Raw genomic sequence first — 14,510 nt, 5'->3', positions numbered from 1 at the left:
TTTCTCATAAGAACTACCTTGATGTAGGAAGACTGTGGGGGGATATGGTATTATGGATGTTCAAAACTACATTTCATTTATATCTAAGAATTTTCTAATCTGTTTTTAATTTAATCCCAATTTTGATTTGTAGGAGACCAATTGTTCCTAGAGCAATAAAGTAATTTATTGTCCACATTTATTTTCTCTTAGGCAATTCTATGTTCTTTCGGTAACATAACTCAAAGATGAATGATTTTCCATACAAATATTAGTGTTGGAAAGTTAAAGCCCATATTCTTCCCCTTAAGGCTTGTATTCTGAATAACTGGCGTTCCATAAACCCTTGACACCAACCTTAGTAATATATTTTAGGAGGAGATTGAAGCACGGGTGGAAAGATACAACTCTCTCAGTAACTATGGTCAAGAACTTGCCAATTCTGGTCACTACGCAACCCCTGAGATTCACCAGTCCCTCTCCAGACTACGGCAAGCCTGGTCTGAATTGATCCAAGCATGGCAGGAGCAATTTATAAAATTGTTTCAGGCACAAGATTTGCAGGTGAGTAAAAAGGCATTCAACAGAGAATACACATGCCACTGACAACTTTCCTCAGTATAAACAGCAAATAAGATGGTATAATGAAAAATATGCTAATAATAATATGCTAATATGCTAATAATAGCCAGTGTTTCATGTGTATTTCACTGGTTTTCAGAAGGCATGCTGAGGGCCAAGCGCATTCAGTGGCGGCAGGACTTTTAGAAATTGTACCTTTATAAATCAAAGAAATTTCTGTGGAATATGTGCCCAGATGTTTTTCAAAGGCTAAAAAACTTAGCAAAATTTGGTCAAACTCTCATACAGCTGGCAAAAGGCACATACTTGGAATGGAACATCACTACTTTACTAAATTCTATAACTTCCCCCAAAAAACAGGCAAGTATTTAAAAAAAATGATCTGAAGAAAAATTTAGCATGGACAAAATACTGTATTTTTCCTTGCATTTTTCTAAGAAAAGAACTGGTTTGGCTTCAGTTTTCCAGAAATACTTCCCTGTAACAGTCATCTCACAAAATTTCTGCTCAAATGGCTTGTTGGCAAAAGTTAGAAATAACTGAAATGGAGATTTTACAATGGGGAATGTCAAGTACCTTAAATAAGAACTGGTGCTACTAGTCCCATCTAAAAAGCTTCATATATATGAGAACTTAAACCATATGGTAGGGGCTGCTTTTATGCTTCTTTATGCATTACACTCTACTTATTTCAGGCCACGTTACCATACTTTTTATTGGCCAATTACCTTACACACCTTACAAGCAAGGTACAAGTACTTGTGTTGTATCCTATGTCTTAGGAAAAAAAATAGTCATATTATGAAAGAGAGATTTACAATAATAACTGTTACACATATGGATTTTTTAGCAATGCTTATTGCCATCCAGTGTTATGCAGTTTATTTTTGGAATAGCCCTGGAAGTTTGTTTTTTTCAGAATATTCTGCAAAAGTCAGGTTTGCCTCTGTTTTACACCATGTTTATGACTGCTTTTTTTTCCCCTATACAGAAATTCTATGGCTATGTGGAACAGATTGAGAGCTGGCTCAGCAGCAAAGAGGCTTTCCTTGCCAATGAGGACTTAGGGGTAGGTGCTCTGAGAAATTACAATTCTCTCTGCAGTTGGTCTGGAGGAAAGGGAGCTGTGAAGTATGAAGATGTGCTCTGAACCTTCCTGTAATCTTTCTCTTTCTGAAGTTACTGCTCTGTCTTGTTGACGGTTTAGGATCAGATTTCTTTCCTTGATACTTTACGCAGGATAGGATTCTCAGCCTCAAGAATAATGAAATAGTCCAACTACTCTGAAGGTAGCAGGAAGATGAGACTGCATCTCTCTAACTGGACGTATCTGACCCAAATACCAGCAGTGTGCAAGTCATCACTGCTGTCACTGGTGATGTACCCAGTGTAGCTTTAAATTACCTACCTCAGGTACCAGTAACACTGCAATAACTGAAACCGCAGACTGATGCCTGGGTTGCAGAAATTATGCAGGAAGCTGGATATACATTCTGATGCTTAGCTTACCCTGCACCTTGTATAGGTAATGCTAACAAATTAGTTGTCTCTGCAGGAACTACAATTACATCTCAGAGTTCAGTGTAGACATAATTAGTACAAACGGTATGAAAAACATATGAGTATATGAGACTTAGAAGGAGCCACCCCTTTTCCAGTCATATTTAGCTCAGCAGTGCACAGAAAATGCTCTGTTACTGCCTTCCCTTTCAATGACTCATGTAAGCACCCAGAAGTTTAGATTTTTTTCTGAGCTATTTGATGTGAGGTTTATTGCTTCCTTTGAAATAGTGAGAAAGCAGAGTTTATTGCGGTAACAACATTTTGACACCACTGATGATAAAATTAAAAGTGCAGAAGGTTGCTGAAAAGAGAACTCTGAGTCATTAAACTTGGGACTCACAAATGTTACAAGAAGTCAAAATCTGTGTTTCTCTTCAGATTAACTGTAATGTCAGACTCGAATCCTCAAATTCAAATCTGGATCTGAGCTCTTCCAAATTCTATGGGTTGAAACTGAGGCTCTAATTTTAATCTCTTTCTGTGACATATTTGTTCACTTAACTCTGATCTCAGTTTGGCATCCCACATTTGCTTCCAAAATAGCATGTGTCTTAGGATTGATTTGCGATTAGGAGCTGATGCTTTATGTCTTGAGAACTGGTATGTTCTATGCAGCACAATATGCAGGAGAAGCTAAGCATCCAGCTTAGCTTTCAGTTTTTACCCTGAAACAATGGCCTCAGACCATGCATAGAACATTATTTAGGCCACAAGTCTTAGATTCAATGCCAGTGAATTTCAAAGACCAATACATTTTCTTGACAGCTTGCAAATGTGGGGTAAATGCCATTTAGCTTCTGGATTATCAGTGTTGTGGATGGAAAAACTCTGACTGAAAGCAGCTTCTCTCTGTTGAATTCTATCCAGGACTCAGTGTCGAGTGTGGAGAGCCTACAGCGGAAACATGCGCAGTTTGAAAAAGCCCTGGAAGCTCACATGGAGAAAATTGATGAGATGGCTTCATTTGCTCGGCAGCTAACGCAGAACAAGCATTATGACTCGGACAACATCACGAACAGATACCAGGCTGTTCTGAGGAGGTAAAGTCATGTCAGCCACCCATCTCTTTTGCAATGAGACTTTCCCATGTGACTAATATCTTTACATGTTTTACAAGAACCATAAACTAGTTTGCATTTATTCAGCTTTGCGCCTTGCACTGTGGTCTTGCCAAAATGGCCTGAGTCTAGTCAACATTTCATTAAGAGGTTTCCAAAATACAATTAAGTGCAGGGGGAGCAGGATTCAGAAAAAGGCTGTTTTCCTGAAATTTGGTATGCTGGCCTGGCCTCAGGGACAGTGCTGCAAACAAAAGACTGAGGCCTGCTGTGCCATTAAATACTTCATTATCATTAAATACCATCAAGCAAGGTCATTTGCTACACAACTGCTTTTTCAGTACTCAAATGGAGTTGATCTTAAAACCCTGCTCAAATTATCTATTAGGGCATTTGCAATATTTCTGATCAGATCCTGCCCTTTCATGTGAATTACTTTATTTTTCCTAGCATATTCCATATTGTTCATCTTAAATAAATGCTGACAGTAGAAGCAGTTTTATTCAGTGCTATGGTGGATGAAAAGTTGTGCATACAGTCCATCCAGTGTGACCTGGACAGGCTGGAGAGCTGGGCAGAGAAGAACCTAATGAGGTTCAACAAGGGCAAATATAGGGCCCTGCACCTAGGGAGGAAGAACCCCAGGCACCAATATAGGTTAGGGGTGGATCTTCTGGAAAGCACTACTGAGGAGAAGGATCTGGGAGTCCTGGTGCATAGCAAACTTTCCACAAGCCAGCAATGTGCCCTTGTTGCCAAGAGGACCAATGGAATCTTGGGCTGCATAGGGAAGAGTGTGGCCAGTAGGTCAAGGGAGGTCTACTCTGCACTGGTGAGGCCACAACTGGAATACTGCATCCAGTTCTGGGCTCCCTGGTTTGTGAGAGACAGGGAACTACTGGAGAGAGTCCAACGTAGGGCAACAAAGATGATTAAGGGATTAGAGCACCTCCCTTACAAGGAAAGGCTCAAAGAGCTAGGGCTCTTTAGCCTGGAAAAGAGAAGGCTGAGGGGAGACCTTATCTATGTTTACAAGTACCTAAAGGGTAGGTTGAAGGATGATGGAGCCAGACTCTTTCCAGTGGTTCCCAGCGATAGGACAAGGGGCAACGGGCACAAGCTGGAACATAGGAAGTTCCACTTAAATATGAGGAAAAACTTCTTTACAGTGAGGGTGACAGAGCCCTGGAACAGGCTGCCCAGGGAGGTCGTGGAGTCCCCTTCTCTGGCGATTTTCAAGACCCTCCTGGATGCAGTCCTGAGTAATATGCTCTGGGCAATCCTGCTTTAGCAGGGGAGTTGGACTAGATGATCTCTAGAGGTCCCTTCCAACTCTGACAATTCTGTGATTCCGTGAAAAGATACACGTAAAATTTATGAAGAGAGATTGGAGATCCCCTACAATTAAAGTGAACGTATTGATTTTAATAAATGATCAAACTATTTCATGCCTACAGTGACATGAATAAAGTGCTGCAGGTCCACATTTGGAAAAAAAGATGAAAAGATGGTGTAGCTTTGGTTTATCAGTGACAAATCATACTCACAGGATTTTCATGTAAGAAACATGCTGAGTTTTTGTTCTCCTGTACCCTGAAAGGCAATAATGGTGATTCCTAGAGGTAGACATCATATATACAGAATCTGTGTGTACTTTAAACATACCTGTCTGCTCGTAAACCTTCCTATGGTGTCCTGAGCATCTTCTCTGGCAGCCCGAATCACAGGAGGCTGCATGCTATCAGCAGTTCTCTCCTGGAGAATGAAGGGTTAGATCGCCTGTGTTTTAGAGATGAAAATTGAAAACCCTTATCTTATCTAATTCACTCTGTGGCTTTTTACCTCACACATCTGTCTTCATCTCAGAGAAGAGAAACTGCTGGAGAATGCTGCTGCTCGCAGACATCTGCTAGAGGAGTCAAGGCTTCTGCAGAAGCTGCTGAGGAATTCCTTTGAGGTACAATTACACAGGATTCATGGTATTCTGGTCTCTTAAAACATACTGTATCTCATAGATCTGAATTCCTGAAGAGATTTACTGTGAGAAAAATCAAGGAACTAGAGTCTGGAATGAGATGATATTAGGAAAGATGAGGATAAGAGCGAAGAGATTTTTTGGCTTTCAAGTCACAGCTTCCCTTCAGTCACCTGTGCATTGAATGCCAGCAAAATGCAAAAGAAATAAATGCATTAAAAAGGGAATGTGCCACCATTTTAAAATTAATGGGAAGAGACAAATTAGTTCTTGTGAGATACTGGCAGTGGGTTAGCAATAGGGAGATAATTGCACTTTCTCCCCCATGCGCACATGCACCCACTCACTTTCTCACTGCATGGGGCCTATCTCATGGAGACAGTCCCCTTTCCAGGTAACCGCTGGTAAACAGAGATCTAGGGCTGAACTTCATTATGAAAGACATAAGGAGCTTAGGGAAGCAGAACCTCAGAAGGGCTACTCATTTGTGTCCCCACTCACTAGTTCCATGTTTTATACAAGTTAAAGGAGGAACTGGCAGGTTGGAGCTGAAGAAACACTGAAAGTTTTGTCTACTTCTGTTCCTTCCCCCCCAAAGGTGGCTGCCTGGATCAACGAGAAGAATAGCATTGCCCAGGATGATAGCTGGAAGGATCCAAGCAATTTGCAGACCAAACTGCAGAAGCACCAGACTTTCCAAGCAGAGATCATGGCCAACAGAAATCGCCTGGACTCCATCAAATCTGTGAGAAAATCGGGGCTGATGGCAAGGCTGGGCAACTGGCATGAAAGACTGCAGATAGTCCGAGTTACAGTGATCTCAAACAAGCGAGGGGGAATCACTGTCCCCTCACTGTCATCGTTCACACTTCTCTGAGGGGACTGGGAAGTCCCTTTCTTATGGGGCTTAAGGGACTTTCTTATGATGGACTTATTCTTTTAGTCCATCAAGAACTTTGTGTCAATCAGTTTCTCTCAACTTCTGTCTTATTGCCTAGTGTGAGCTTGCTATGTATATTCACTGTACGTGCAATGGAAAGAGATGAGTGCTTTCAATGAAAGATTCAGTCCACTGACTTTAAGGACTTCTCTCTGGGGTGAATGCCATTTTAGAGGTACACCCGTTTCTTTGCATCAGGGAACCTAGCTGACTGTATGCACAACTTAAACAAGTCAGATAAAATGTATCCAACAAAAAGGATCAAGAAGAGCTTTCAAGTGTTGCCTTTGCAGAGACATGCTGGTAGGAGAGATAGGAGGGACGTCTGACAAGCTTTGTCAGATACTTGGCAGAAGCTGTGATCAGATGATGAGTTTGGAAGGACAGACTGTCACATGTTTATTAACCTTATTTTCAGCACAGTGTTTACTAGCTGTATTTTGCAATAGATAACTAAGCATTAAAGGTAGATTCCCTCCTCAGACTTGCCTGCATCCAGTACTGCAGAACCCCTACACAAACTTTTTTTTTGTTTTTAACCCTCCTGTGCACAGACACAACAGGGGGGTTAAAGGGTGGAGTTACAATTCTCTCTAAACTAATCTGGTTTTAAAGAGTTGTTTGCACAAACTCTTTCTCATTATTATTTTTTTTGTTTGTTTGGAATAGCCTTAGTAGAATCATAGAACCATAGAATTGCCTAGGTTGGAAGGAACCTTTCAGATCATGTAGTCCAACCATCAACCTAACACTGACAAAGCCATCACTAAGCCATATCTCTAAGCACCGCGTCTACCTGTCTTTTAAATACCTCTAGAGATGGTGACTCAACCGCTTCCCTGGGCAGCCTGTTCCAATGCTTAGTAATCCTTTCAGTGAAGAAAATTTTTCCTAATATCCAATCTAAACCTCCCCTGACACAATTTGAGGCCATTTCCTCTTGTCCTATCGCCTGTTACTTGGTAGGAGAGACCAGCCTCCACCTCGCTACAACCTCCTTTCAGGTAGTTGTAGAGAGTGATAAGGTCTCCCCTCAGCCTCCTTTTCTCCAGGCTGAACAATCCCAGCTCCCTCAGCTGCTCCTCATAAGACTTGTTCTCCAGACCCCTCACCAGCTTCATTGCTCTTCTCTGGACACACTCCAGCACCTCAATTTCTTTCTTGTAGTGAGGGGCCCAAAACTGGACACAGCACTCGAGGTGGGGCCTCAGCAGTGGAGACTACAGGGGGACAATGACTTCCCTAGTCCTGCTGGCCACACCATTCTTGATACATGCCAGGGTGCTGTTGGCCTTCTTGGCCACCTGGGCTTTTTAGAAGAAAATTAATATCTGCTGTCCTGATATAGTGTCTTTCTCTTGCTGTGCCTTCTCTTCCCCATTGCAAAATGTAGAAATAGCTCAGTTTAGCTTTCTAAAGCAAACTTGGTCCCAGTTTAAGGGGGACCTACAGACTCTTCTACCTGATGAAGGTCTTGCTGTGCCCCGTCTACTGCTTCTTCTGCCAACGTGTATATCTCTGCAGCTCAGAGATTAGAAATGCAGATAAACTTTTATTACATAATACAATGGGACAACAGTGCATGGTTAAAAGAGATTTCATTATATCATTCAGTCATTCACTTGTATGAGATACTTCTCTCTTAACATGCAAAGAAGGGAATAGAAAAGGACAGGTGGCTGGGCAATCTGAAACAGTGATTATAGAATGTGGGGCATCACAGAAAAAAACTGAGTGCTTGCAAACTAGGTTCCCTGCCAGCTTTTAGGCAATATAGGTGTTGCATAATGAAGGTTTACCCTTTGTCTTCTAATATTGCCTTGTAGCATTTCAAATAATTTCAGAGGCCAGAAAAACAGGAAAATCAGCCTCTGCCTTAGTTTCAATAAGCATGTTGCCTTTATCTGTTTTTCCTTTGTCTCTGCAGCCTCTCTCTTACGTCAGGAAGTGATGGCTACAGCTGACCCTTTACATAACAGTGCCAGTAGACTTTGTTTATGGGGGCAAAAGTGATATATTGTGGTGCATTCAGCAAAGTAAGAAAACTTTGACTGTTCTCTCTGTTATAGGAAGGGGAGAAGATGCTCCGTGAGAGGCACTATGCCCCTGAAGCCATTCAGTCCAGACTACAAGAAATGGAAGAGCTATGGGAGGAACTGCTAGCAAATTGCCAGGATAAACGGGCCAAGCTGCAGGATGCTTACAAGGTAATACAGGGATGCCTGTATTGGTGTCATTTCCAGAGATAGCTCAGCAGCTACACATCTCTTCTATGACTGTGTCACTTGATACAATCAGACTTGATTCTTAAAGACAATTAAACAAAGAAACTACTAAGTGTGGACTGACTGAATGGAATCAATGGGAGAACCAGAGATCCCTGTGGAGGGAAAGGGATTTGTAGGCAGTGTTCCCTTCTGCTTTCTGCTGCTGGTTTAGATCAGGATTCTAGAGGGGGATACTGAGGGAAAATGTGTTCACTCATATATGTCAACTCTCTGCATCTGTCCCAATGGCATCTTTTCTCCAACACATTGAGAAAGAAATCCACAGCTGCTTTTCATTCTTCTAGCTCCAGGCACATGACTTCTCATGATTGAGTTTTGCATGGGCTATCAGACACTCTGGGTATAAAATAGAGCTCTCCCTTTAAATGGCTTCATTTTAAGGTAGCATGTCCTTCATTTATATTTGTGCAACACAATTAAAATTATCTCTTGATGTTCTCTGCATCTCTTCTTGCATTCACTCTGACTTAATTGTCTTCTTCATTTGGACCACCGTTATATCTGGGAAAAGTTCACTAAGCCCTGGGAAGCTTCGCTGTGTCTGTGTGTAATTCTTACTGAAAGTGGCCAAGATTTTTATATCATGTCATCCGTCCTAAAGGTTTAAATGACCTTTTCTTCCTGCTTGTCCTCAGGGCCTTCATTTTCAGCGAAGCGTAGAGGATATGGAGAAATGGTTGGAAGATGTGGAAAATGAGTTGAAAGCACCATATAGTGACAACGATCTGGTGGTTTTGAACAGTCACCTGAAGAAACAAGAGGAACTGGAGGAAGATATTGCTGGCCATAGGGACCGGCTACAAGAGCTTGTCATCACAACTCAGCAGTTCCAGAAGGAGAAGCATTTCCTTGCTGATGAACTAGAAGAGAGAGTGGATCAACTGGTGCAGAGGTACGCAAGTGCCTGGCCTGTCTCCTGCCATCTTTATCTTATTTTTATCAGCTTTTTTCTTCCCTGCATACTTTTTTTCTTTTCTTCTCTACATCATTCTGAAAAGAACATTTTGCATTCAGTCCTTATTAATCTGCGGTCCTCATTGGGTTTCCTTTAAAACCTACAGATACAAAAGTCTACGTGATCCTCTGCAGGAGAGACGTGGGAATCTGGAGGCAAGCAGACTTCAGTACCAGTTCTTCCGAGATGTTGATGAGGAGTTGGCCTGGGTTCATGAGAAGCTTCCCATGGCTTCCTCCAGGGATTATGGTCAATCCCTGGCAACCATTCAGAGTCTACAAGAAAAGCACCAGGTAATGTCATGTGACAACCATTATCAGTCTTTAGAATCAAAGAGAGATCATGGAATTCAATTTGCCTCTGGCAGACTTCATCTGCTGTGCTTTGGCTAACAGGATTCAAGATGACAGGGATTATTCTTATCCATGTCTGATAATAATGACATTTTTCAAAGGATATGTCCGTGACTTGGCAACATGCGGGATTTGATATTGCTTATCATTGCAGCGGTATAGGTGCCACACCATATGCTTTTCTGTGGACACATTAGCTCTTTCTGTGAACTGACTTTAAAACCTGGCCCTTGCAATACAAAATAGATTTTACAAACTGTTGTGCATCCTGTCATAGCTACTTTAGGCAGCAGATGTCCTAATATGCTTTGAAACTCAGTAAGTACACTGAAGCAAGCTTAGGATGAGCTCTGAATGTCTCAGGATGAGCTCCCAGGAAAACATCTTTCCCCAAAACTCTTTCTACTCTGGAGGGAGGGAGTTAACAGGATATTATGATGACCCTTTGCCAACCTTAATTCCAGTGGTAGCTTTCAAGATAGCTGCTGAATTATTTCACAAGGTTCAGATGGGCCATCAGAGAAAGCAGAGCCTGGACCACTGTCATCTCAAATACCAATAAAACAGCAGCTGCCTTCCTAATAGTTTTTTTTTAATAAAGAGAACTGTCTCTTTCCAAACATGAGGTGGAAGGGAAAAAAAAAGTCTTGCTAAAAGTTTCCAGCAGCTATTGGTACTTAATGCTAGCAAATGACAGCCCATTTAAGTGCCAACTCAAGTGCCTCTGGGGAAAATCTGTGCAATCTCCATTAGGGTTGGGAAAGACAGAGTATCTTATAAAGTGGGAGAGTGTGTTACATATATACGTATCAATAGAGAGAGTAAGCCCAAGCATTTGGTGCAATCTGCATGTCTACAAATAAAAATCTGAACTTACAAAAAATTTGAAATGTCCCCAGGTTAAAACATCAAGACTGCTACAGGTAACATACTAGGGCAGGGATGAAGTCTCTTAAAAAGTTGATTTATCCTAGGTGTACTCACAATTTAATGAAGAATGGTAAAATGTTTTTAAATGCATCTTCCAGAATATTCCTGAGTAAGACCCATGGGTTTATTCTGAACAGTTTGCACTTTCTTATTTGTAAAAAATCTGTATTTGTGAGATGCAGTTGGTGACTTTGAGATTAGACAGTAGCAACAAAAAGCTGGTTTCATCATGATTAAAAGTATAAATGTTATGTGTGCAATTTCTCCTAAAAATTATGAGCTGATTGGCATGGTAAAGAAGTAATTAGGTTCATGGAAGAAAGGAATCTTAGAGCTGAATTAATCTGAGAAAATATTTGGGATAACTGGAGGAACAGTGGAGATACTGCTTTAGGCTACAATTATCTTTGTGTTAATTGGCCAGGTCTCAAAATATTTCAATGGACTGCGAGAATGGGAGATACAGACCATAATATCAGTGCATAATAAAATGCCAATTAGTCCTGCTATTTTGCTTCTTATTCTCCTGGAAGCAGAATTAAAATATAAGCTTTGAATTCTCAATCTTTTAATAGCTAGAGCCTCTACACTTTCTTTTTTTAAATGTTGGTTTACAGGTAAACAAATGTCAGAGGTGACATAACAGTCAAGAATTGCATATACTATTAGTTCCACCCTCTATTGTTTGTCTTGATGAGCCAGACTTGCAAAATTCAGTCCTTGGTCCATTACCACAAAAGAGATTGTGTGTGAAATGTATCAACCCGAAAAAAAAAAAACCCACAACTGTCTTGCAAAACTGCATTTACACACAAATAGAATATGTATATGCACAGCTGCTTGGCTTGGAACAGTTTCCCCTCACTCCTCTCCTCCCCTTTTTTATTTTTTTTTTTTTAAATTCCCGTTGTTTTAAATGAAGTACTGTGAATACATGTTCCTAAATGTTCAACTGCAAAGCTGTTCTTCACGCTGCTAGCTTATTATTAATACACAGTACAAGATGTTTTATAATCTTTGCCACTGGATTCCATTCTGCTGGGGTCAGATTTGGTATCACTTTTCAACAACATAGTGGCTGTCTTGAAATTAATAGGGGGAAGTTAAAGGCAAGATTAGAATCAGAGCTCTTTTCCAGCCAAATCTGATACTTAAGTTGAAAAAGCAGCTCCTCTCCTCAGAGGGGGCATCTCTTCTACATTAACACTGCACTGCAGCCTAACTCTGAAACTGCCTGTTTCGCAGCTATGAAAATAAACACAACAATTGTAAAATGGTGAGGTTTGTTTGTGCTCAAGGTGCTCAGGCGTAGTTAGCTGTGGAATGTACATCCGCCCACAGACAAACTGATGGCATGGTCCTTACCCACCCAGGCAAATATCATATTAGGGGGGATATGGACATATGCACATGGTTTTAAAATCTACCAGTCTTCAAAAATTAATTTCAAGTGAAGTCTTTGAGAACTGGTCCCGGTAGTTTTCTTCTCTCCTTGTTGTCTTGGTTGCCTGGTAGTATGTGTACCCACAGTGTTTGCAATGCCTGTTATGCAAAGCTGCATCTTCTACAAAGGTGCTGGCAAGTGGTAAATACTGATAAGCAGGTGAATTGATTGTTCTTCCCTAGACACATTTTAATTCAAGAAACACCATGTAATGGGGTGGAAGAGGGTATGTTTCAGTGGAGTCTACAGACAAGAAGTTTGTGGTTAGAACCTCTTCCCTCCACACTCTGAGGTGGATACATACCAAGGTCCAAACTACATGTCTGTATTTGTTTTCTGTAATCACTCCTTCACCCCAAAAAACCTCCTCCACTCCGCTTTGAACATTCACTCAGACTTTGCACCTCTGACCCATCTTTGTCTATAGAAAAGAGGTTTATAATGGAATTGCATGACTACATTATCTGGTATAAAAATCTCCATAAATTTTATTTTTGGTCTGTCATTTTACTCTTTTTCCAGAATTTGGAGAATGAGATAAGCAGTCGGGATGCTTTGACCAAAGCAGTGCTCAGTACAGGGCAGAAACTGGTAAGGGGAGGCCACTCAGCCTCTCGAAAGATTATGGAGCAGCTGAAGGAGCTTGAGACTTCTGTAGAAACCTTGAAGGCAGAGGCTCAAGAGAGGAGACAGCGGCTCATGCAGTCATATGAGGCCCATCTGTTCCTGAATGAGGTAAAGATGGTTCATGAGAGATTTATTTTGGTCGTTCTTTGCTTAAAAGATCCGGTACCTATATTGTTGAATCGATGCAAGTGCTGAGATAGGAGCAGATTTTTCATATCTGGTAAGCACAGATACAGTGGAGAAATAACAGTTAGTTTTGCCAGTAACTGAAGTGAGGAATAAACATGTAACCTTAATTACTGGGTTCTGGGTACGTGTCTTTTTTGAACAGTGTCTGCAAGATTGCATTACAGGAAGGCACCTAAGCTGCTCTCTCTTTTCACTGATGTGTCTCTTCGGGCACCACTGCTTTCCAGTTTTCTTTGTCTTGACCTAAATTGCAGCTGTGTTCACGCTCATCCCTGTATTTTATACAGCTACTGGAAGTCGAGGTGTGGCTGGCAGAGAGGAGCTTCATTCTGGAGACCTCTGATTATGGGAAGAATGAAGAATCCACACAAGCTCTACTGCGTAAGCTTGAAGCTACCAAGCTGGACATGGATGGTTTCAGGCCCCGGATCGAGAAAGTACAGGAGACAGGTGCCGGCTTAATAAACAAAGACAGCCCTGAGAGGTAGGAAAGTGAAAACACGCTTCTGCTCCAGGTCTAACAGAAATGCCCAGAGAAGGCAAATACAGAAATGTTCAATCTTCAGTGGCTGTTTGATTCAGAAATATGACTTCAAGGGACATCAATCCATCCTTCACCACCATCACAGAGACAAAAAGCTTGATGATTGTTTTAATATTTTCACTACTGTTGTTAACAGGCCAATTAGTGCAAATCAGCTTCTTTGGCCATTGTCTGTTCCCAGGAACTCATTTACCTAGTTCTCATTTACTATACACATTCAAAAAATACCGTGCTTGGGAAAGGAAATGGACATTCTTGTCAGTTCACTGTTTTTCATTGCCAGTTTGCTTTTATATCTGGTGAGGAGGAAGCGAAAAGAGCAGCCATTCTTACGAGATCCTTTAATTTCCTGAACTGGCTGGTTTTAACGGCTTGGCATAACTGACTCAGTGATGTTATCTGGTTTCTTCTGTATTTTGATGATGGTGTAAATTTAACCTGTCAGAAAAGACAATGTTCAAAAAGAATGGTAAAACAAAGACATACCTTCTGATTCTTGTTCTTTGCAGTCCAGCCATACTTTCAAAGCTCCAGGGGATCCTAGCAGACTATCAGTCTCTCCTACAGAAGGCTGAGACCCAGAGAAAACGCCTGCAAGAACAATTCCAGCTCTATCAGTTTGAAAGAGAATTCCAGCTGGTGGATGCATGGCTTTCCAGTAAACAGTCTGTAGCAGAGTCGGATGACTATGGGCAGGACTTAGATCATGTTGAGGTAAAAGAAAATGAAAGGTATTGTACATATTTTATGGCAAAGATGGAATATATTTGTTGCAGTTTTTGTGTACCTGCTGACAATGAAGCATGTTACAGTGACAAAAACAAAGCAAAACAGTTCTCTCTGCATCATGAACTCAGACTGGTTTCTGTCTGTTTATACAAGGCTCTCTGAGATAGCATCTTCCAACAGAAAAAGTAGGTGCATCAGAAAGTTAGCTTTTTTTGGGATAAGGTGAGGTCCACACAATTCTCTGCTGCCCCTCATTATAAATTCAACAGGGCCTAAAAAATTGGACACAACCAGGGCCATGATCTTATAACAATTTCAGTGGAAAACACGGGGATGCAGTGTTCACACCTCTGG

At 41.2% G+C, this 14,510-nt stretch overlaps 1 protein-coding gene across 1 annotated transcript in view; it reads left to right on the top strand.

Annotated features, from left to right (window-relative positions):
• Positions 1 to 14,510, top strand: part of SPTBN5 (spectrin beta, non-erythrocytic 5) — a 96,562-nt gene that overhangs the window by 69,598 nt on the left and 12,454 nt on the right. The window contains exons 44-54 of the mRNA XM_074148448.1: positions 355 to 543; positions 1,553 to 1,630; positions 2,992 to 3,164; positions 5,049 to 5,139; positions 5,756 to 5,902; positions 8,167 to 8,304; positions 9,021 to 9,277; positions 9,447 to 9,633; positions 12,590 to 12,802; positions 13,171 to 13,367; positions 13,937 to 14,141. Coding sequence (XP_074004549.1) covers positions 355 to 543; positions 1,553 to 1,630; positions 2,992 to 3,164; positions 5,049 to 5,139; positions 5,756 to 5,902; positions 8,167 to 8,304; positions 9,021 to 9,277; positions 9,447 to 9,633; positions 12,590 to 12,802; positions 13,171 to 13,367; positions 13,937 to 14,141 — 1,875 coding nt within the window. The remainder of the gene's footprint in view (positions 1 to 354; positions 544 to 1,552; positions 1,631 to 2,991; positions 3,165 to 5,048; positions 5,140 to 5,755; positions 5,903 to 8,166; positions 8,305 to 9,020; positions 9,278 to 9,446; positions 9,634 to 12,589; positions 12,803 to 13,170; positions 13,368 to 13,936; positions 14,142 to 14,510) is intronic.

Source organism: Numenius arquata, chromosome 6, assembly GCF_964106895.1.
Source record: "Numenius arquata chromosome 6, bNumArq3.hap1.1, whole genome shotgun sequence".
NCBI classification, from domain to species: Eukaryota; Metazoa; Chordata; class Aves; order Charadriiformes; family Scolopacidae; genus Numenius; species Numenius arquata.
Note: the sequence above shows the minus strand (reverse complement) of the source record. Positions and strands in the feature narration are given on the sequence as shown.